The sequence below is a fragment of the Schistocerca nitens genome, chromosome 10, assembly GCF_023898315.1.
Source record: "Schistocerca nitens isolate TAMUIC-IGC-003100 chromosome 10, iqSchNite1.1, whole genome shotgun sequence".
NCBI lineage: Eukaryota > Metazoa > Arthropoda > Insecta > Orthoptera > Acrididae > Schistocerca > Schistocerca nitens.
This window is the reverse complement of record NC_064623.1, coordinates 77515150-77538214: the sequence shown is the minus strand read 5'-3', so window position 1 is coordinate 77538214 and position 23065 is coordinate 77515150. Positions and strand designations below refer to the sequence as shown.

Genomic DNA, 23065 nt, shown 5'->3' with positions numbered 1-23065 from the left:
CAAGTTGTAGCAATACGTGCTCAACAAAATCGAAATCTGTATATATTTAAGACTTATATCACTTTATGTTTATACAGGTTATGGCAGAAACAGTGACTTGTTTTAAGTTGCGTACCATTGTTGAAAACAGTTATTAGCCGACAAAGTCTCCGGCAAACTCCGCTGTCCGCATATCTCCTTGTCCGCATTTCTTCGACATTCCCTGGTCTGTACCCACAAACAACGGGTACGGGAACACGACAAAAAAAAAAAATAAAAATGGATTCATTATTCTAGAAATATTTGCATTTGCCTTGAGTCTAGGTCGACGCAAGAACGCAGTTGTGCCGAAAGAAACGTAATTTTCCGTGAATAGTGTGACAACTCAAATAAACATAACTTACGGAGCCAATCCTAACAGCGTGTACATCTCATTGTGGTCGTACACGTTAAGCTAAAATTGTCAAACCTGCGTAAGACAGTCACTTCCGGAAGGATATGAGAATCATGTAATGAAGGATTTTAGCCTGTTCTCCAGATTACAAAGGGAGGAACACTTGTATTTTCACTCCCTCTTGGACACCCATGAATTTATGACAACGCTATCAATGAGTCACAACTGGAACCAGACATTTCGTACAGATATCTACGTGTAACAATTTGTGGGACTGTATAACAGCATTATCACATAAGCTCAATCGTAGGTAAAGCAGGTGGTAGACTTTTGCTCATTGGAAGGATACTGAGAGAATACAGTATGTCTGCAAAGGAGTCTCCTTACAGAACACTTCTGTAACTCATCCCAGTGAACGTGTACGAAGGAGGGCAGCATATATGGCGACGGGTTTGTTTTACGTGCTGGGCACTGTCTCCGAAATGCTGTAAAGCCCGAAGTGGCATAAGCTTAAAAACAGATGCCAACTATCCAGCAAAAGGGTACTATGTAACAAAGTTGCAAGAACCAGTATTACGTGAAGAATGGAATTACATACTGCGCTACCCTACGTACTCTCCGTTAAGTGCCAGCAACAAGAACAGAAGCACACACAGAGATATTTTACCGGATATTCTTCCTGTATTGGATAATGGAACGGCAATAAACTGTTCAATGTAATAAAATGGGAAGTATATTCCACCATACAATTCACAGTGCTTTGCAGAATATGGATATAGACACAAGAAGACGTAGTTTATGTCAGTTGTTTTTTAATTGATTGACTTATGCTCTTATCAGAAGACGCACTCAAGCCCAGAAGACACCTCTTTGTTCGTCAGACTGCCTGGATATCACTCCTTGCAGTCGGGAAATCTGCAGGCTACACAGCATCTGAGTCATCATTTATACGATAATCTCGAGCGTTCCATGATAGACTGGCTCGAAAGCACAGTTGCCCATTGCGCATGCGCCGCGAGCTGTCACGTGAGGCGGCTTACCAGTCCAGTCCAGTCAGCCCTGGTGCAAAGTGCGGCAGTCAGTGTGCAGCTGTTGCGGATGGTGTGTGTGTTGTGCCTGTGCTAAGCGCGAGTTAAAAGATGGCGCGACGCAAGAGGTTAGCGCCGCTTTTGCTACTCATGTTAGTAGCTCTGATCGTCCGAGAATCGCACGCAAGCGTGGAAACGCGTCCCAAAACGTTGCACGTAAACCAAGAGGATTCCCGGCTCCACAAGAGGACAGTTGTTTTCAATGCCCACCAGGACTTTGACAGCGTCGCCGATTCGCAGGATACGGATGCCGGAGCACGCAAGAAGAGGTCGACAGATCTGCCGAAGTACAATATGACAAAGGTAAGAAAACTAGAACACCGCTAACGCCCATACGCATCGGCCCCTGGACAAAGAACCAACTGGTCGATATCCCAGCGAAGGTTATGCGCAATAAGCGCGGTGTTTTCAAATTGATGCGTCACCAGTTTTCGCAGTAAATGATCAATAAGTGTAGTAGATCGCCTGTGTACGGTGGCTTGAATAATGTTTCTCATTCCGTTCAGCCTCATACAGTAAAACAATGTAATGTTGTCAAAGTAAGCAAACATTACAGATATTCCGGAAGACGATGGCAGGTCGCGCAAGGGCTTGATGCAAACGTCATTCGTTAAGACATGTGATTATCGCTGTAGGTGGACAAGAGTGTTTTTTTTTTTCCGGAATCAGATTTTGCAGTTTGTTGTTAGACCTCGGTACATACGTTGGAAAAATATTTGACATCTCTTGTCACATTTTACATGACTCACTTCAGTACTGACTTCTCACACTGATTATCGCTTTCCTTTGTGTGTGGTTGTTGAACACTCGCCAAAGCGTCTGTCATGGAACATCCCACTGGCAGCATAAAAAAATAATAGACGCATCACAATATTATAGTGTTGGCAACAATTTGGCAGGACAACCGGTACGGCAGAGTACTTGGGCTGTTGACAAAATTTGTTCTGTCGTCATACTAATAGCGCAATAAGTAACTTCATGAATGAACGATATTTTATCTAAAAATGTAGTTAGATGGCGGTGTGTAATACAACGTTGTCTCGATAACATATTCCGCGAATTAATCCTCTCTTCACGACTTTTGCGTTTCCTTGTATTAAACTATACAATACGAACACAAAATCGCTATCTTTTCCCATCCAGCGATTTAACTGGACCTTCCATTTTGTTAATGTATACCCTACTATTCACTAAAAGTAAGAAAGATATAAGTTTAGGGAATGGAATACTATATAAAATTGAGGCTCATGTAAATGGCGCAATGAAGGGATTCCACAACCTAGGAAGCACAATAACTCATGTCACATCCGAAGGAAAGAGTATCTCATATTGGCCTACCTTAATTTGAGAAAAAATGCTCCAGAACGTCTATGTGAAGCACAGAGTTGTATGAATCATTTGCTGCGTAAACACTGGAAAAGTAGGGAATATAAGTATTTGACACAATTTTTATTTTTTGCATGAAATGTGTTTCTAAGAATTGCTCGCCTGATGTGACTCAAACTACTGGTATGTACAGGACATGATGAACAGATGAATATAAATGTCTAGATGAGACATCATTAAAAATTACCATTAATTTGTTGAATTCATTGAAGCATTTGCTAATGCGGAATGAGTTAAGATGTACATTATGAAAGAAAAGCAACCTTTAGTTTGTTAATGCCTGTATCACATTGCTATGTAATCCAGAATGAATTTTCACTCTGTAGTGGAGTCTGTGCTGATTTGAAATTTCCTGCAAATAAAAACGGTTTGGCGGACTGGGATCCATTTTCTTTGCTTTTTGCTGGCACGTGCTCCATGTTTGCTATGTACTATTGTTGCCTAAATATTTTAAGTTCAATGTTGTAACATTTTGTAGTAGGGCAAAATGGAAGGAGGGCATTACTTCCTCTATTGCATCAAGTACGTACCTGTTTCTTTGCACTATTAGTTTAATATTTACTTGACAACTGATATTTATAAAACTATGACAGTTATTGCATATAACCTTTTAAATATCATTTTCTGTTCTGGTCAGTCAATCTACATGTCAGTGGTTGGTATGTGAGAGCTGGCACTTTTAGGTAACTTATTTCTTTTCCTTCATTTTTTCGTGTTATAATTGAGTGGTGATGAAGCAGCCATGCCCATTATTATTTTAAAACTTTGTCTTTGATCAGTTCCTGTCATGTATATACTAGCAAAAATTGGTGAAGGGTTATCTTATATGATAAGTTATCCAGAATGAAATTTTCACTTTGCAGCAGAGTGTGCAGTTATATGGAACTAACTAGGAGATTAAAACTGTGTGCCGGACCGAGACTCAAACTCGGGACCTTTGCCTTTTATGGGCAAGTGCTCTACTGACTGAGCTATCAAAGTACAACTCATGACCCGTCCTGACAGCTTCAATTCTGTCAAAACCTCATCTCCTATCTTCCAAACTCCACAGAAGGTCTTCTATGAACCTTGCAGAACTAGCATTCCTGGAAGAAAGGATATGTCTGGAAACATCCCCTAGGCTGTGGCTAAGCCATGTCTCCACAATATCCTTTCTTCCAGGAGAGCTAGTTCTGCAAGGTACGTAGGAGACCTTCTGTGGAGTTTAGTAGGTAGGAGACGAGGTAATGGCAGAATTGAAGCTATGAGGACAGGTTGTGAGTCGTGCTTGGGTAGTTCAGTTGGTAGAGCACTTGTCCACAAAAGGCAAAGGTCCCGAGTTCAAGTCTCTGTCCGGCACGCAGTTTTAATCTCCCTGGAAGTTTCATGATGAATTATGTTGTCTGCTTCATATACTTGATGGCTATTTATGTGTGCACTGAGAAATGTGGAAGAACAAACTCTGTCCAGCCATTGCTTTCCCATGCTGGGATTTATCATCGTAAATGTTTTTCTGATGTTCTGTTGCACCTTTCTTCATTTATTTACTTATTCTGCTTGGATAAGAATAATGGTGGTAACTGGATATACTTTTTCCAATAAAATCATCTTAGGATTTGCTTTAAGTGATCTGCAGAAACTGTGGACAATTTAAATCTTGATGGTTGGCTAGGGCTTAGCACCTACTTTTCCTGAATGAATGAATGAGTGTGCTGGGCTGTAACAGTACACACACTCTCAGTATTGTATGAACTCGTGTGAAGGGATAGTTGACTGTTTTCATTATAAATGCTTTCATGGACATCACTTTCATGAATATATGTCTGCCTTCTCTAGGATGGATTTTTTAAGATAATGCACTTCGCACCATCTAGAGGTGCAAGTGGTTAGTACAGCACAATTAAGACTTCAAAGCATGTCCCTGGGCTCTTACACTCATCTTCATTGAGGTAAGGTGAAGTATGTAACTCCTTACTGGTTGTTTTTACGGTGAATCTCCTACCATGAGCTTAAAAATGTTGTGTGAAGCATTGCAGATGGTCATTGTATTTCTTGTCTTCAGTTCAAAGACTGGTTTGATGCAGCTGGTTTTCACAGCTTTATCTGTAGAATTCTGTGTTAGAAAGCCTGTCCTTTGACATTTTTATTATGTGATTATCTGGATCAACCATCTCTTCTTTAGCATTCTACATTACAGGGTGTCTTGATCTTTTTTGTAATCTCATATTCTCTGATATCTTCATCAGGTTTGGCACTCAAAAACTTTCAGTTTATCTTTTGAGGATTGATAGGTTTTCAACTTCCATTTACTGAACTCTTAAAACGTCAGGCCACATCATAATAAACAGTGATAAGCTTTTATGTCTAATTGTATGTTGTACCTCCTTCAGATCATAACATTGGTTCATATGTTACAACCATATGTTAATTTTTGAAATGTGAACCAAGTTGGAAAAGGTAATTATCCATTCAGCATGTGATATGTTCCCATAATGTATATCTCAATTTTTAATATTTGTACTGATTTTAGTTTTTATACAAAAACTAATGTTATTAGGATTTCAGTTTGTATCACCCATGTCGATTTTTTTCTTCAGGTTTTAACATAATTAGTCAGTGTATTTTAGTATTTAGGGATGTCATTGTAACTTAATGTGAAGCTACTACATTTTATTTTTTTAATATTTAAAAAAAAATGTAGTATACAAATGACAGTAATAAAGAGGGTACTAGTTACTATTGACGTCACATACCATGGAAATGGAAGCAGCAAGCAGAGTTTAACCATTATCTGTAATGGCAACATCCTACCATGTGCAATTTATGACGACTCATCATGACTTAGATATAATTGATATGTAAATTTACAGTTTCCCAAGTGACATATTTGTGATCTAGTATTAATTTATATCTTAATGTCTGAATATCATTGTTCTTTCATTCATGTAACAATGAAGATAGCTACACGATAGCTGAAATCAGTCTGCAATAAACAGATTAAAAATTTACCCCTGCAGATGCCATGCCTCCAATCTTGTATCTCATTAATATGGATGTGGAGCATGCTGTTCCTGCTCCACTTCAGAAACAGTAACAGTCATTACTATAATATTAGAAGGAGAAATGACATACACTATCCATCACCTGGTCTTAGTGTGACACCGAAAAGAATGCAATATTCAGTCGTAAAAATTCTGAACTATTTACCTAGTAATGTAAAGAATTTAATAGTTGATAAGAGTAACATAGAAAACAAACGGCATTCAATGCAATTCAATGCAATGGGATCGAACACTTCCCTTGACCTATATAGCTCAACAGCAACTCCCGATCCCATAACTTATGATCGACCACTACCGTTGACCCATGTAACTCAAAAACATCTCCCAATACAAATACCAATACCAACCTTCACAGCCACAAATTTCATTGAAACACTTCCCTATACCCCAATACACAACACATACGCCAAAAACAAAAAAAAAAGGGGGAACTTACCAAAAGAAAGTTCCAGCCCCACAAACTAGATTGGCCACCACAATCACACACAAATGCACACACAAATGCACAGGCAAACATACACACACACACACACACACAAACCAACAAAAAAATACTGAACCAAAAGAAAAACCCAACCCACCCACACCTCAACCCCCTCCCCCCACCCCACCCCCACAACCCCAAAATAAAAAACCCACAAACAAAAACCAAATACAAAATAAAAAACATCTCAATCACACACTACAACTCAGCAAAAACTTCAACAAAATAGATCCTCCACAACTGAAACAAAAAACACACACACTCCCCCTCCCCTCCCCCCCCCCCCCACCTTAACAAACACTATACCACAAAATAAACCACCCACCCCACCCTGAACCACAGCCACCCACCCACCCAGCCCCCCCCTAACTAACCACTTTCGGCCTATACATTTTACCCACAGCCCTTAAAAAAACACGAACAATACAATAGCCCTCTGGGACACTCTTCCGCCAACAGTACTCATCTAAATGAGACTGAAGGTTGGAAGAGCGCCTCTTCCCCCTCCCGATAACTGACTTAACCGCCCCCCACATCCCCTCTATTGTATTAGTACAAGCCCCTGTATCATAAATCTTAAACTCTTAACTATGGTTCACTACTAAATGATTAAATCCCCTCTCACCCAACCCCCTATAAGAAGAAAAAGCATCTGAAACTATTGTGGACCCCAGCTCTATATATTCCTCAATTAACCCCACTAATTCAGCCTTCGACCTCCCTTCCACAACCCTAAAAACACATTCGGAACCCCCATCCCCCAGAACAACAGCCCCCCACACCCAAAGACCAGCCACAGACTTCCCCCTCCCATACTTCCTTTTCCCAAACTGTGACTCGTCCACCTCCACAACTACCCCATGCCCCCCTGTACTTAATAAATTCCGAACACACTTCACGACAAAAGGAATACCAATCTAAAACAGTCCTCTCACTCACACCAGTCTCATGCGCACAAAAACTCTGTGGGGACCTATAACAAAAATAATATGTAACAAGCACAATCTCACGCATGCCCAATCTAGACTTCTCGAACCAGGTACCGCGCCGTATAGAACGCCATATGTCATCTTTGCGACAGCGCCACATGTAACCGTCCCTGGTCCGAGAGGCCGGAACTTTAACCAATTTCATTGGTTCGCGGCACACACCGCAGTTCACGACTTCGGCAATTAAGCCAAATAGCTGAAGAAATTTGATCAGCTCTAAAGCAGTCTCCCCCATCATAGCCCTCAACCGAGCACTATTAATCCGGTCTTTCATATCCATTCCTGAACAAAAAACCACAACCGAACACACTTAATAACAAACTCACCCGACGTACAGCAATCATCATTACATTAACCATCACACAAAACCGTTAACTCACTGATACAAATTCCGCTTCAAAAAGACGCACGCAGCACTCACCACTACGCAACAGCAAACTGAGCCCAACACACCAAACAAACGAAAACCATGAACATACCACCAGAGGGCACAACAAACAACAACACGACATCTACAAACACGCCACACTCACAAACCAAACTCCGCGCCGTAATGATGTCACACACCACAACACCCTTACGTCACGGGTCAAAGCCGACGCGTGAGATCGGATGTTTTCTGTTGACCCGAACCAATGTTGCATTGGTTCTAGTTCGATGAGCCTTCTCCCAAAGCTCTTAAAGAACCCACATCTATGGCTGGATTAAAGTAGTTTTGTCTGGTCACAACACATCTGTAGTCCTCTTTTTCTCAGCAATTTTATAACAGCTTTGCACCATCCCAGATTACTTCTGTCTTTACGTTGCTTACTAATGCTACACTGTCTGTGCATGGGCAAGACTGCTAATGTTTACACACTACAGGTGGATTCTTTTGGTGTCAGTTTTAGCAAATTCTCTATTGCTCTCTTCTAAAATGAGATTCTCAGTCTGCTTTGAACTTCAAAATTTTCAGTGTGTTCTATTGATGACTTTATTTCATAGAAGGCTGTTCTATACTCATTTTACTTAATATGATTGATTTTGTGAGTATTTCAGATCCTCGTGATTTTGTTAGCCTCTGTCTGTGTATGGTGTCGTGTGTGTTGGATTATTATCTAAAAGTGGTATTTGACATTGGATTAACTGAAGAATTCAATACTGCTTTACCAACTTTCTACCAAATTGTCACCTTCCAAATTAACCCAGTCACTACAAACACGACAGATAATTCTGTCACAATAGGCTACATTCAAAAAAATTAATCTATAAGAAAAAGAAATGTTGTGGTGTTCTGGTTTCTCTCTGTTTGCAGACATAGTGTCACACACTACATTGTTATTTTGTTATGGGGTGAAGCCAACATCCAACGTGAGAAGGTTCAGTTGATCCTGGGCATGTATAAAATTCCACGTATCCTTCTCATTATTTGTTGCAGGCTAAAGGCTAAACAGAGAATAGTGTGGCGCTCTGTTGTAAAAGTCACGTTGGCATTTTCCTGTTAGTTCTATCGTTATATGGATAAATCTTTTGGAATGGGAAATCAACAGCACTATAAAAATGATATCAAGTAACACAGTTTCTTCTTCTATAGTTCACGTACATAAGGTGATGAATTTTCTTTTAATGTGGGACGAATGAGTATGTGCTTTTCCAATATGTAGGTATGACCGTTCTGCCTCTCAGATATTTTCTGTTAAAGACTTCAGTTGAAATCTGGACATTGTCCCACGTTTTTAATAATTCACCATAAACATGATCTTTGCACAAGCCTTAATATTATTTATTGCTTGCTGCTGTATTTTGCTAAACAATAGAAGGATGAGTGATATCTCACGCACATGTACCTGGGACTTCAGAATTAGAATAGGACTGTGGATCACTGTGGTTGAGTGGTGAAGAATATACTGTTTGTGTATTTGCTAATAATTTTTATTAGTCAGTGTTTTCTTCTAATATAAAATTCATTGAGTTTCAACAGGTGAGTTCACTGAAATAACTCAACATTTTGACTACTGTCACTTTCGTTGTCTTCGTATGAAGTGTCAAAACAATACCTTGGTAGCCATTTGAGTGCCTCAAACACCAACTGGAATCATATCTGCTTGACAACTCATTTCGCTCAGCAGAAAAATGTCTCAATATGTAATGACATAAAGCGTGCGTGATTAAGACAGAAAGAGGGCAAGAAAGGTGGAACTTATAAATGTTGTGGTCTTCATCTGATGACTGGTTTGTTTTAACTCTCCACATTAGTCTATCCTGTAAAGGCTTGTAATTTACAAATAACTACTGCAACCTACATCCATTTTAACGATAAACTGATCTGTTCTTTTAGTCAGTTTGTGCCATTATCATTTTTTCCTCTAATTTGATGCAGTCCCTCCTCATTAGTAACTTGATCTGCCCATCTAACCTTCATTGTTCCCTTTTCTGTACAGGCTGCATTCCAGACAAATGCATTCAGGAAAGACTTCCTAAAACTGAAGTCAATATCAGATATTAATAAATGCCTGTTTTTCAGAAATATTTTTCTTTCTGTACCCAGTATGCATTTTATATCCTCTCTACTGTGGCTATAGTCGGTCAATTTGCTGTGCAAATAACAAAACTCGTCTACATTTCATTGTTTCATTTCCTAACCTAATTCTCTCAGCATCACCTAATTTAATTCAACTACGTACCATTATCTTCATTATCTTGATGTTCATTTTATAGGTGTAACATCTTTTCAAGAGTCTATCCATTCTGTTCAGCTGCTCTGCCAAGTCCTTTGCTTTTTCTGATAGAGTTAAGATTGAACATAGTTAAGTATAAATGTATATCTAATTCATTCTATTAAAAGAAAAAAGCTTAAAACAATCGTGTAAATGGACAATTTGTTACTGTGTTATTCAGTAAGAAATTGCAGTAAAATTGTAAAACTTGCTCATTCCGCACCTTAGTGAGAAGTCCACCATAATGTGTAAATAACTAATTAACTATTGTTGAATCAGCATAAGTTGATGCCTTCAGTTGCAGAGGGCTGGATGCAGCAGCTTTGCTAGCTTACCTCAACCAGTAACGTATCACGATTTTGTAAACATCTCAATGGCAACGCCTCAGTGTTGTCATAGCTCTGCACGTGGCTACTGTTTTCGCCTGCGGCCATTAGTACTTTGCAGTTGAAAGCTGACAACAGTGCTGTGAGCTGTCAGGCATCTTTGTACACAGTCTCGAACATAATGCTTGACGACGACCATCCTAAGTTCTTTACAATTAACATTGTCTCCAGTGCATGATATTGTGGGGCCTTACAAAGCCCAGAGGATCACTCATAACTATCAGACTGGGAGAAACTTTCAGGTGACCATCTATTCTGTTACCAAATTGTCACTGTTATGTTCAGTTGTTCCATCTACGAACTCAAAACAGGTGAAGAGGCCATGAAACAAGTACAAAAGTTTAATGAACTCAACTATGTCACCTACCACCCCCCAGTGCGCTACATAGCTGCAAGTTTTTTTTTTTAAATATTGTATAAAACACACAAAAACTGAATTAAGTACAAAAAGGTAGTGAAAGTTCATACTTGATATTGAGTGTCAAATGAAAACTGAATGCTATTGAATGTAGTAGCCTATTGTGTGTTCTATCTTGTAAACATTTGCAGATAATCATGGAAGCCATCTCAACACTGAATGAATAAAAGTACCGAAGGAAATTTTCACTCTGCAACGGAGTGTGCACTGATATGAAACTGCCTGGCAGATGGAAACTGTTCACTGGACCGACACTTGAACTTGAGACATTTACCTTTTGCAGGCAAGTGCTCTACCGAATGAGCTACCTAAGTGAGACTCGCTTTGTCGTCACAGCTTTAATTCTGCCAATACCCTGTCTTCTATTTTCCAAACTTCACAGAAGCTCTCCTGAGAAACTGCAAAACTAGCCCTTCTGGAAGAAAGGATATTGTGGAGACGTGGATTAGCAACACTGCAGGGCATGTTTCCACAGTTAAATCTTCACTCTGCAGCAGTGTGTGCATTGATTTGAAACTTTCTGGCCAGTAAAGCCGTGAGGACGGGATGCGAGTCATGCTTGCATAGCTCAGTTGGTTCGGCACTGGCCTGTTTGGTTCGGCACTTGCCTGTTTGGTTCGGCACTTGCCTGTTTGGTTCGGCACTTGCCTGTTTGGTTCGGCACTTGCCTGTTTGGTTCGGCACTTGCCTGTTTGGTTCGGCACTTGCCTGTTTGGTTCGGCACTTGCCTGTGAAAGGCAAAGATCTGTTCAGAGTTAGTCCCAGTCCACCCGGTTATTGGAAGCGTCCAATTTCACTAATCTGTTACGGCCCCTGGCCATAATGGTGGCGTGATGTGTGATGTCATTATGGCGAGGTGTTTTTGAGTTGGTTCATGTTTGTAGATTTCGTTTTGTTTTATTTGGTGGAGTCCTCTGTTGGTGGATGTTGACATGTTGAGTTTAACGTGTGATATTTGAGTCTGATTATCACTCTGGTAACATGGGTTTGTTGGAGTCTGGGTAATCAGCACTGTAACCTGGATTTGGAAGTGTCTCCTTTGTTTCCAGTGACATGTGTTCTTTTGTGTGTGTGTGTGTGTGTGTGTGTGTGTGTGTGTGTGTGTGTGTGTGTGTGTGTGTGTGGTTATTTTGTTAGGTGTGATTAGTTTATTCAGAGGGGAGGGGGGGCAACCTAGGTGAATTTGTTGATAAGTAATTTTTGTTTTGCTTGTAGTTTATAGTAAGTCTGATGTTTTGTTTTATATCTGTGGTGTTTTGGATATGTTTTAGTTGCTCCAGCATATATGCAGGTTTTTGGGTTTTCGAGTTGAGGTTTTGGGTTTGGTAGTGTTTTCTGAGTTATGTTGGTGTGTGAAGTTTGTGGTTGTGATTTTTTTTTTATTTTATTTTTTTTATTTGTGGTTTGCCAGTAGGTATCGAGAGCTGCGTTTGAGCTGTATAGGTCAAGGGAAATGTCAGATTATGCTTTTGAGAATTGCAGATATTGGTTTTTTGGTATTGTGAATTTGGTTTGCCTGATTACAGCTCAGCTCATGATTCTCCAGTGATGCCTGGGGAGATCAAATCATTGTATCCACACAAAAGAGTTCTTAACTGTTGACTGCACCCACTGGATTTTCCTTGAACGATGGAGCAAACCCAATCTGGCCATACTGATTGAAGTTTTCTGCAATTTCCCTAAATCGCTTAAGGCAAATGCTGGGATGGTTCCTTCAAAAGGGCATGGCTGCTTTCCTTCCCCATCCTTCTCTAATCTGAGCTTGTGCTCAATTTTGGGAATTGCAGATATTGGCTTTTTGGTATTGTGGGTTTGGTTTGAGCTATATAGGTCAAGTGAAGTGTAAGATTCCTGTTGCTTTTGTGGCTGTGGTGTTATGTAATAAGTTGAGATTTTTTAGTTTCATTTTTTTTTTTTTTGAGTGAGATGTTCTTATGTCATTCCTATTTTTGTTCGCATTTGTTGGCAATTGCATGAACTGATGATATCTTCACCATTTCCTATACACTGGAAGTAGGCATTTCCGCCATATTGATGACGTCATGGGTCAAAGCAAATGGGTGAAATCAGACGCGTATAATTTTAATCTACCAGGAAGTTTCAGGATAATAATAATACTGTAGTCATTGAAATTGAGGAAACTGTCATAGTGCGCAACAAACATCATATTTCGACCCTCTTCCATTGTCAACCATTAAAGGAAAATCCAGTGGGTGCAAGTCACCAGTTAAGAACTCTTCTGTGTCGATACAAGAATTTGATCTCCCCAGGCATCACTGGAGATACATGAACAGTAGTGAGACCAGAAAAGGCAGATGTGGTTATTCACTACACAATTAGCGGTGCACTAATTCTACAGATTGTGACTATAGTGCCTTCTTTCAGCTAGCCACCATGTTTGCTGACTCATCCTTGAGTGTACAAAGGAACAGTGGTGGACAACCTCTCATAAGGTGATCAAATAACTCAGGGAACTAGATGTGGGGATGTAAGACTTTTTAAGCTTTTGATTGTGCAAATTTACCCACAAAGGTTGTGTATTTGTATTTGTCTTCATCATATGGCCAGTCCCTCTCCAAATATACCAAGCGTCTCACCAAGGGTTTTACAGACTGAAACTACCCTCCCAACCTTGTATTGAGTGGGGTAACGCAGCGTTTAACACACTGGAATCGGATTTAGGATGACGGTGGTTCAAATCCACATCCGGCCATACTGATTTAAGTTTTCTGTGATTTCCCTAAATTACTTAAGGTAAATACCAGGATGGTTCCTTCAAAAGGGCATATTTTTTATATTATTTTTGTATGTAATTTATATGTGATTTTTATGTATAATTTGCCTGAGTGTGCATGTTTTCAGATGCTCAGGAACACAAAGGGTTACATTACAATTTAGACACCACCAAGGCATTTCTTTTTTTGTCATACCTTTCTGTTTTGGCACTTACTGACACTGGAATACACTTCGCAGACTCATGTCGGGTACAGTTTTTATCTCAATAAATGGTATCTTTTTGGTAAAATGTCACCCACTAAGTGGACTTAGTGAAAGACTGGAGACTCGGGTGCCATCTGCCTGCACAACTGCCAGTGCCAGAGTTATGCCCTGGTTGTCCGCTGTGTGTTAAAGGCCTCAACTCAGATATGCTAGGCACTGTTTGCTGTAAACGATTGTACTACTCAGTTGAACAGTTTGAGATCAAGAATTATCTTATGAAATGTTCATATGCTAAACTGAGCGCTTGGGATCTGTCTTGACATACAGACAAAATGCGGTGACTCTCAGAGGAACTAATAGAAACTTGGTCCTACATGTTTTACATTTACAAATGCTGACTCGGTGCACATCATAGTGAGAGGTCACAATTGTGATCTGCTGAAAGTGTAAATAACTGACTGAATATACCAGAATGCTAGATAATATTGCATGTGTTCACTCTTTGTTTTATGAAATTATCTCTTGAGGTAATGCAGCTAAGATAAGGAAATGCAATAATTTAGCAAATGTGAGCTGTATGAATATTGTGTAAATTGGGATATGACACCCATCTTCAAAAACGGATGAATGCACATTTTCACAGTGATGTAAACTGATAAAATTGTCACGAGCTCTCTAGTGGGTTCTTAACCACTTGACATGGCTGGAAGCTCAAGCATTTTATCATGTTTTAAAAGATTGGGATTTCTGATCCTTGCTTTTCTGCACACTTACTCTTTAGTGATACTCATGGATGTTAAGTCAATTGCTGCAACTTCAAATTATGCAAGATCAGAATAAGATAGAAAACTAATTTCCTGAGAATCCAACAATGGACTATCCAGGAGAGGATAGTGATAAATGAAAAAGATACACACCATATAGTGGAGATGTTGAGTCACAGATGGGCACAACAAAAAGAGTGCTGGGATATTGTTGGAAATTATCATTTCTGGTATATGGACACCATGCCGCTAGTCCTGAAGCAGCATTAGGCTGATCAGTCAGGCATATTTGGGAGATGAGGGTCCCACTGACCATCAGTAGAGAATGCGGTAGTTGGGAACTGAATGTTGAGTGATGTGTGTGCCACATTATGCCTTGCAGTGACTGCTATAAAATTGGTGGATTCTTACCAAATTAACACTTGTCAATGTGACAGACTATAGCTGATTAACCCCGTATGAGACTAACCAGTTCCAAAATAGCAGGGGTTGGTAACTATGTACAAGTTTGGTGTAAAAAGCATTCACCAATTAAAATAATTTGCTGCTACCGGTCCACCAAAGGGCAAATTCATAACCACAAACAAATATAATGGCATACTTCCTGCCATAGGGATTTGGTTGTGAACTATTGCATTGTGCCCCCAGAAAAATTATCTGGGAGGCCTAAGGAAGTATGAAACATGAGAATGGATGTAAATAATAGGGAAAGTTTATGATTCATCAGGATATTAATGTAGCCAACCACTACCAATTTATTCAAAGAAGACACAATATTTACTTTGAATGGTGGCTAACACAGGATAATGTACACAGTGGTATAAATAATATCAGAAACATCTGTCTTGGCAGAGCATTCTCCAATGACGACTAATATAACCCAGAAGTATTGTGCATTGCATTAGTTTGACTACACTACATTAATTGTTAATACACAACAAATTCAACCAATTCTCTGTGCATTGTTCAGTTCAGCACAGCAAAGTTCAGTCACTTTGCTTCACCAGCATTCACTGTTCTGTACTGCAACAAATATACTGGTTTTGTAGCTGACATCAGGTGCTCTCAGGTAGTGTGTTAAATGTAATTTTAGTGTTTTATAGCATTTGTTAGTACTGTTTCACATGCAAATGTTAATAACAATATTGTGAAAAGTTGTGTGTGTGTGTGTGTGTGTGTGTGTGTGTGTGTGTGTCTGTCTTTTACTTTGGAGGAAGACATTCTGGCCAAGAGGTTAGATGTGTAACAGTCTATTCATTGTGTCTGTCGGTGACCCGAAGTTCCTCTGTACAGTAGCAATCTGTCCTTTCCATAGTAGCATTGTTATTTCATCCTGACTTTCCTTTGTTTGTTAAATGTTAATAACTTTGACGAAATGTATGTACACACCAAAAACACTGAAATTGCTTACAGGAGCGCTACGGAAAGTCTAATGAAAATGACATCGCAATAAAGAGAAGAGTGCAGTAAAATTTTTGTTGGCTCAGTTTAACTACTCTACTGTGGGAGAAATTCAGGGCTGCATCCACATACAAGGTGTTTGAGAAGTGTAATGATACTGATTTTTTTATTTACCAAAGCTGTATTTATTTATTTATTTATTTAGACAACAATATTGTTCCCTTGAAAGTAGTCTCCATCGGCAGCTATACATTGGCAGTGTCATTGTTCCCAGTCTTGGTAGCAGTGCTGAGAGGCTTCAACTGGTAGGGCCATTAACATGTCAGTTTCATTCTGTTGAATGTTCTCCAGAGTCCCAAGTAGACACCATTTTAAGACATTTTTCCAATTTTGGGAAAAGGAAAAAGTCACAAGGACTTGGGTCAGGTTATGGAACAACAGGAATGCCTTTTGAGGTCAAAAATTCCTTGATGGGAGTACCCATGTGACATGGGCCATTGTCATGATGTAGCAGCCAGTTGACACAAACATTTCACATGTGCTAATCTTCAATCAAAAGTTGATGTATGGTGAAAGTGTTTAATGGGTCATCCATCATCTTTTTAATGGGTCACCCATCATCCTCATTGTTAAACTTGGGTCTGACGTCACAAGAGCATGCACACGTTCAATGTTTTTATTGGTTTTTGAAGTTGAAGGTCTGTCTGAGCAAGGTTCGTCTTCAGTGTGATCTCGGCCTTCCAAAAATAATTCGGGCCAGTGAAAAGCTTGTGCTCCTGGCATGGAATGTTCCCTATAGTCTTGTTTCAACTTTTCAAAGGTAACACTTGCAGATTACCCAGGTTTAACACAAAACTTGATAGCATAATGTGGCTCTAAATTCTGCTGTTCCGTTTTCGTAACACACAACAAAAACATAGCTTAACTGATAAGTGCTCTCAAATATCATGTGATGGCTGTATGGAGCGGTGACTTGGGCTGAGCACCTGGAAGGGATTAACAAACTGGTCCACATAAGCAAAACAACACTACGTTGCCAGATCACAGTATATAATTTGTGTGTCCTACATACAGCATTTAACTTTACAGCTTACATTTATTTCCTCTGCATCTTTGATTTCAGATTCCCAAAGTACATTGGTATTTACAGTACGATTGTCTGTTCAGTAACCAAGTGAGGTGGTGCAATGATAAGATATTGGACAACCAATCGGTAGAACGACGGTTCAAATCACCATTTGGTCACCCAGATTTAGGTTTTTTTGTGGCTTCCATAACTCACTAGAGGCAAGCTCTCGAATGGTTCCTCTGAAACTCCAGTCAGAACTCCTGTGCAGTCGCTAATGACCCCAGTGTCTATGTTATGTAAACCCTAATCTTCCTTTCAATGTGTGTCTTTTGTTAATGGCATGCACTGCTGCTGCTGATTTATCTGGCTGGCTGAGGTGAGCACTTTGTGCGCATTTCACATGCGACTAAGAGATATGATATTGCGTGCAGGTATAGAAGAGGAGCCCGGGCAGAAAGGGAGAGGGAGGCATCTGAAAGGAGGTGGCCTGGAGTTAGGGAGTGAAAGTTATTGAACCTTTAATATATTCTGTAATTGTGGTATGCAGAAGAGCTCTCCTGGGGTGGGAGCAAAGGTCAACTGCCAGTCTAGACACAGTGTGATGAAAGTAAAAGAAAAAGGAAACGTGAGAGGTGACGGCTCACATTCATGTGGCTGGTGAGCAGGGCCATAAGCAGACAGTAGAAGCCGTCCACTCTGGCTGAAGACTCAAGTACGAGAGAGCATTGGACAGCCGTACACATGATTCATTTCCTGTGCTCCCTATTGGTCACCCGGGCAATGCATGTAATTAGTTTTGTCAACAAGGTGTAGCAAAGGTGGTGCGATATTAACGATACCAGAGAAGGAAGGTTGCCACTCACCATATAGCGGAGATGCTCAGTCGCGATAGGCACAATAAAAAGATTCACATACTCATAGCTTTCGGCCATTAAGGCCTTTGTCAGCAGTACACACACACACACACACACACACACACACACACACACACACACACACACACACGCGCACGCAAACTTAACTTGCAGACGTGTGTGCAAGTTGCGCTTGTGCGCGTGTGCTCGCGTATGTGTGTCTACTGCTGACAAAGGCCTTAATGGGCGAAAGCTATGAGTATGTGAATGTTGTTATTCTGCCTATGCGACTCAGCATCTCCTCTATGTGGTGAGTGGCAACTTTCCTTCTCTGGTATTGTTACATTCCATCCTGAATTTCCATGGTGTGATATTAATGTACTCAGCAACACTGGGAAAAGTGACGTGATGCCGGTGTTTACAGGTACCACCAGGCACATATGCCACTGTGAAACTCACGTTGAGAAAGTGTTTGAAAGATGTGGCTGGTACCTTTGTTATTAAAATTGTTTTTAACCGATTGTCTAAAATATTCCCAACTACCTGGCCATCCCGTGCAACTGCATTTAGCTTTTGGACTATGGTGTGCACTTTTAGCTGCTCCTGTAGCTTCCAGCTATCCTGGATCCTAGAGGGTCCTTCAGAAACCCCATTGCATCCTTTTCTTTCTTTCTTTTTTTTTTTTTTTTACGTGAATAGAATTTTATCTTCATGTTGTGTTTGTCTGTAGTCCTGTCAATATTTTAAATTTTTTGCCCTACAAACAAATTAAGACACTTCATGTCTTCTGCTGCCTCTTCCTCCCTCTCCAGCATTAGATACTTCGTTCCAGAATTGGATGATGAGCGTAGTATTCTGCTGTCCAAGTGGTGCCACCTGTTGGTGTTTGTATACAAGCATATAAAAGTTTTCATCTTGCAGAGGGAAGTTCTCCATGTTACTTCCTGATTTTGCTTTATCAGAATGGTAGATGGCAACCTTTATGTTCTTGTGTGTACTAATGAGATTTTGCACTAGTTCGAACAGATTTTCTTCATTGTATGACCAAACAATGAGACTGTCTACATGCTGACAGTGACCTACCACATGGCTGTATAAAATAAAGTTTCATCATATGATGCTGTCAATGGTTTAATAGCTCATTTTCAGGTACTATCTCTTTCTTGGCGTTTTGTACACGATCCAATATTTGACTCTATTGCTTACATCTTGACGTTGTAAACTGACATGCACGTGGTACCTATCTCCAGGTACTTTTCAATTGCTGGCATCGTGACCGGAGACAGTTTTCAATTGCTTAATAACTTCACTGTAGATATCAACTCCAACAGCATAAGTATTTTTGTGTGTTTCTGTTTGTCTAGCTGTAGAAAACAGTGTGCCCTTTCATAACACAATGATGACATACCAAGTCTTGTATATTAAATATATCTGAAGATTAAGTATCAAATCATAAAATAAATTGTTGGATATTAATTTTCTTAATGCTCTTGGTTTAGGTTCCAGGCACACTCTGAGATCCGTTTCTTCTTCTTCTTCTTCTTCTTTTTTTTTTAAAAAAATAATAATACTCCTCACATATGTTTGTGATCCTTGGAGTTAGAAGGCAGCTCGTGTTGATATTTATTTGTTAATGGAATATGACACCAGATTGTAGATAAGGAATGATGAGTGTGCTATATTTCTATCAAAATCATTCTCCAGCATTGCCAAAGGACTTCCTAATGGCATCCGTACGAAGGGAAATCCGCCGTGGAGCTCTTTCTTGTCCAGGCGCATATCCTAGAACATTTCTGGCATTTGCTCATTGTTACTTGATTCTTTTACAATTGCACAGAAATACAAATAAATATGTCAGGGTTGGATATACGCTTTTTAAGTCACATCTTTTTCGTGGATTGTAACATTTGTTCAAAAGATAATTATCATTAGGATAAAATAAAACTGTTGACACTGAATTAGATGGGAATTCTTGACAGTTGATGTTCTTCTTTCAGACAATGCTTCATTATGGATAACTGCATCATCTGTGAAGAGTCTTAAGGCTGCTGTTAATACTGTTCACAGGGTTATTAATATGCAACATGAACAGCAAGGGTCCCAACACATTTCCCTGGGGCACACTTGAAGTTACATCTGAAACTGTTGATGAATCTCCATCCAGGATATGGTAACGTGCTGCAACCTTCCTACCAAAATATCCTCAACCCAGTCATAAGTTTCACTTGATACCCCCATACAGTTATATTTTTGATAATGATTGTAGATGTAATACCAGGTCAAATGCTTCTCGAAGATTGAGGAATACTGCTTCTACTTGACCGCCTCGATCTGCAGTTTTCAGTATGTCGCCTAAGAAAAGTGCAAGTTGAGGTTCATATGATCAATATCCTTGGAATCTGTGCTGGGTGGCATGGAGGAGGTCACTCTGTTTGAGGTACCTCTTTACATTTGCCCTAGGTCTGTGATTACTGGCAGTTTTATTTCCCTTCTATGTGGAGAGTCTGTGACGTTTGGGGGCAGTGTATCTTAATATTGAAACAGGTGAAACTTTACAAAAAATTTCACATGCAGTCTGTTAGTTGTTTTGCCATTGTTTAGGAATGGTTAGTCATTATTTGTTCTTAAGTTGGAAACTTCACTTTGGTGGTAAAAGTAACTTTGACAGACGGCACTTTCAGACCAGAAATTAATGCGCGTGCAGTTCTAGAACATTGGCCACATTTAAGAAAATATGGAGTGTGTACTTATCAGGTTCATTGAATACACAATGATCCTTAAATATGGTATGTGCCTTTCCAAAATATGATGCACTAGATCCCTACAAGTAATACACTGTCACCTACAGGTCAGCATCCAGCAACACAGTAGTGTACTGCTGGTTGCTGCCCTTCCCATATGCCAGCAACACAAGACATCTCTGCTAGTAAAATCATTGCTAAGAAAGAAACCCCCCCCCCCTCCAAAAGAAAGAGAGAGAGAGAGAGAGAGAGAGAGAGAGTGTGTGTGTGTGTGTGTGGGCCAAAAGCAGAAGAATCAGAAAGCTATGCCTGTGATCAAAGCTATGACAAGCACAGAAAAAGTAAGGAAACTGAGGAGACTGGTTCTGATATCTCTTCAAAGAGTGACACCGTGTATCATGTTGATCCCTTGGGAGAATCCACACTAGATCGTATTTTAAATGACAGATCTGACACACGTAGATGGAGGAGACCATATCTTGGCTAAATGTAGAGGAAGAAAGAGGAAATCACTGGAAATGACCTACAAGTTATGGTTCTAAGGCCTTGTGGACAAGGTCAAAGTAATTCTCACATTGAATGTAAAAGAAATTTCTCTTACTAATAAAAGTGATGTGATATGGAAATTGCCAATTCCTCTTGTTGCTACTGGGGTGAGAAATACCTAGTAAGGAAATGGGAAACATCTAATGAGACATCTACTTTTTCTTTAATGGTTCTGTTGAGATTAATAAAAAACAGACAGTGCTTCTCTTCTGTGTACCTCTTAGTTTTTTATTAGTGTCAGTGTATTATGTATAATTGAAAACAGTTCCTACCCATTCCTGATCGACTTTATGATATTAAAAATAGGAAAAACAAATAATTTTCTGTAGTTCACGCTGACTTAAGTTTCATGCCATAAATACCATAGAAATATACCCCACAGAAAAACCCCAGCTATACATACATATCATTTTGTGTGTTCTCTATATCATTTTTAAGACCTCAGGCCTTTCAGTGTACATAACAATATTGCATGTGTGTCATATTTAAGAATTTCAGTTCAAAAAGTTATAAACTGTTTTTGTTTTGTCTCATCTACATTTGTAACTTTAAGAAATTAAACACAGTTTCATTTTAAAGCAGCTTATACTCTCTAATATTTACAATTTTTTACCAAACCGTAATTTTTTTCCATTCAAGAAGACATAAATTTTGTGATTTTTGTATCATATTTAAGTCACCTTACTGCAATATTGGCAATAATGAGTTGGTTCATTGTATTGTGTTTATTTCTGACCAGTCACATAAATACGCATTGAAATTTATGTTGCAGGTTGTGGAGCTAAATGATAGTCATGGGCAGCTGATGGTCCACTGGGCTGGCGAAGGGTCGGATGTCATCATCTGTCTGGCCAAGGACCCACCTGGACTGTACACGAGGGCCCGACCTTCTTCAGTATATATTTCGTATGATTACGGAGACAGTTTCGTAAACGAGACGGAGAAGTTTCGCGTTGATGTCGGAAGGATAGTGTATCCAACCTTGGACAAATTTTACAATCACCCACATTTTGTTTCATATGTAAGTAGATAAATATCTGTTTCTGAAATATATATATATATATATATATATATATATATATATATATATAAATTTGTGTTGCCTAAAGAATAGAAAAGTGATAGTATTAACTTTCCGCATGCAGTACATTAGTTCACAGCATGACAGTCCTGTGTTGCCAGTGCAAGGATGATTATTGGCAACCAATGGTAGGCAAAAAGAGGAGATGTATTTTGAATACATAAATTGAAAAACTATTCATCCTTCAGTGATTAGTTTCCTCATATTTGCTTCTAAAGCCTTAATGTATCTTCTGGAAAATCAAATCCTCTGTATGCTGAGTAATCTCTTGGAATGAACTCAACTTTTACATCAACATACATTTTGGATTACCTGCTATTTTTCATCTGTGAGCATTTTTTAAATGCAAATAGTAGCACACATCAGTAAAATAAAAAAGTTTTCTAAAATGTTATGTGGTTACCGTATAACAGGAATTTGTTTCCACATGAACAGGTAACATTTCCTTGCATAGCTGACATATATGGAAATACTAACAACAGCATTTGTAAATTGTGTGTCATAGCAATGTAACTTATTAAATTTTTTTGGTTTTTTGACATTTGATATTACAGCTGCATATGAGAATGTCCAAGGGTCAGAACTGACCACTAATGAAACATAAATCTGAAAGTGAAACTTAACTTTTTCCACTAAATTTAACAACCTTTGGCAGTTTATGGTTTTCAGTGGTTGCTTCAATTGCCACTGTTTTTATCTTTATCAGTATTTTGGAATGAAGGCTGTGATCACAGGATTAATTTTTACCATAATTGTAGGTCTAGATTACATTGGAAGGCGACAAGGGTGGTGTTGTGAGCTAAGGCAT

At 39.3% G+C, this 23065-nt stretch overlaps 1 protein-coding gene across 2 annotated transcripts in view; it reads left to right on the top strand.

The window, feature by feature from the left end:
* Nucleotides 1–1446: 1446 nt before the first annotated feature.
* Nucleotides 1447–23065, top strand: part of LOC126210428 (sortilin-related receptor-like) — a 204193-nt gene continuing 182574 nt past the window's right edge. Inside the window, exons 1-2 of one of the 2 annotated variants that reach the window (XM_049939659.1) lie at nt 1447–1764; nt 21949–22197. In XM_049939659.1, the coding sequence (XP_049795616.1) occupies nt 1513–1764; nt 21949–22197 (501 nt within the window). In that variant the 5' untranslated portion in view covers nt 1447–1512. The remainder of the gene's footprint in view (nt 1765–21948; nt 22198–23065) is intronic. The other variant, XM_049939658.1, reaches the window with a different exon arrangement.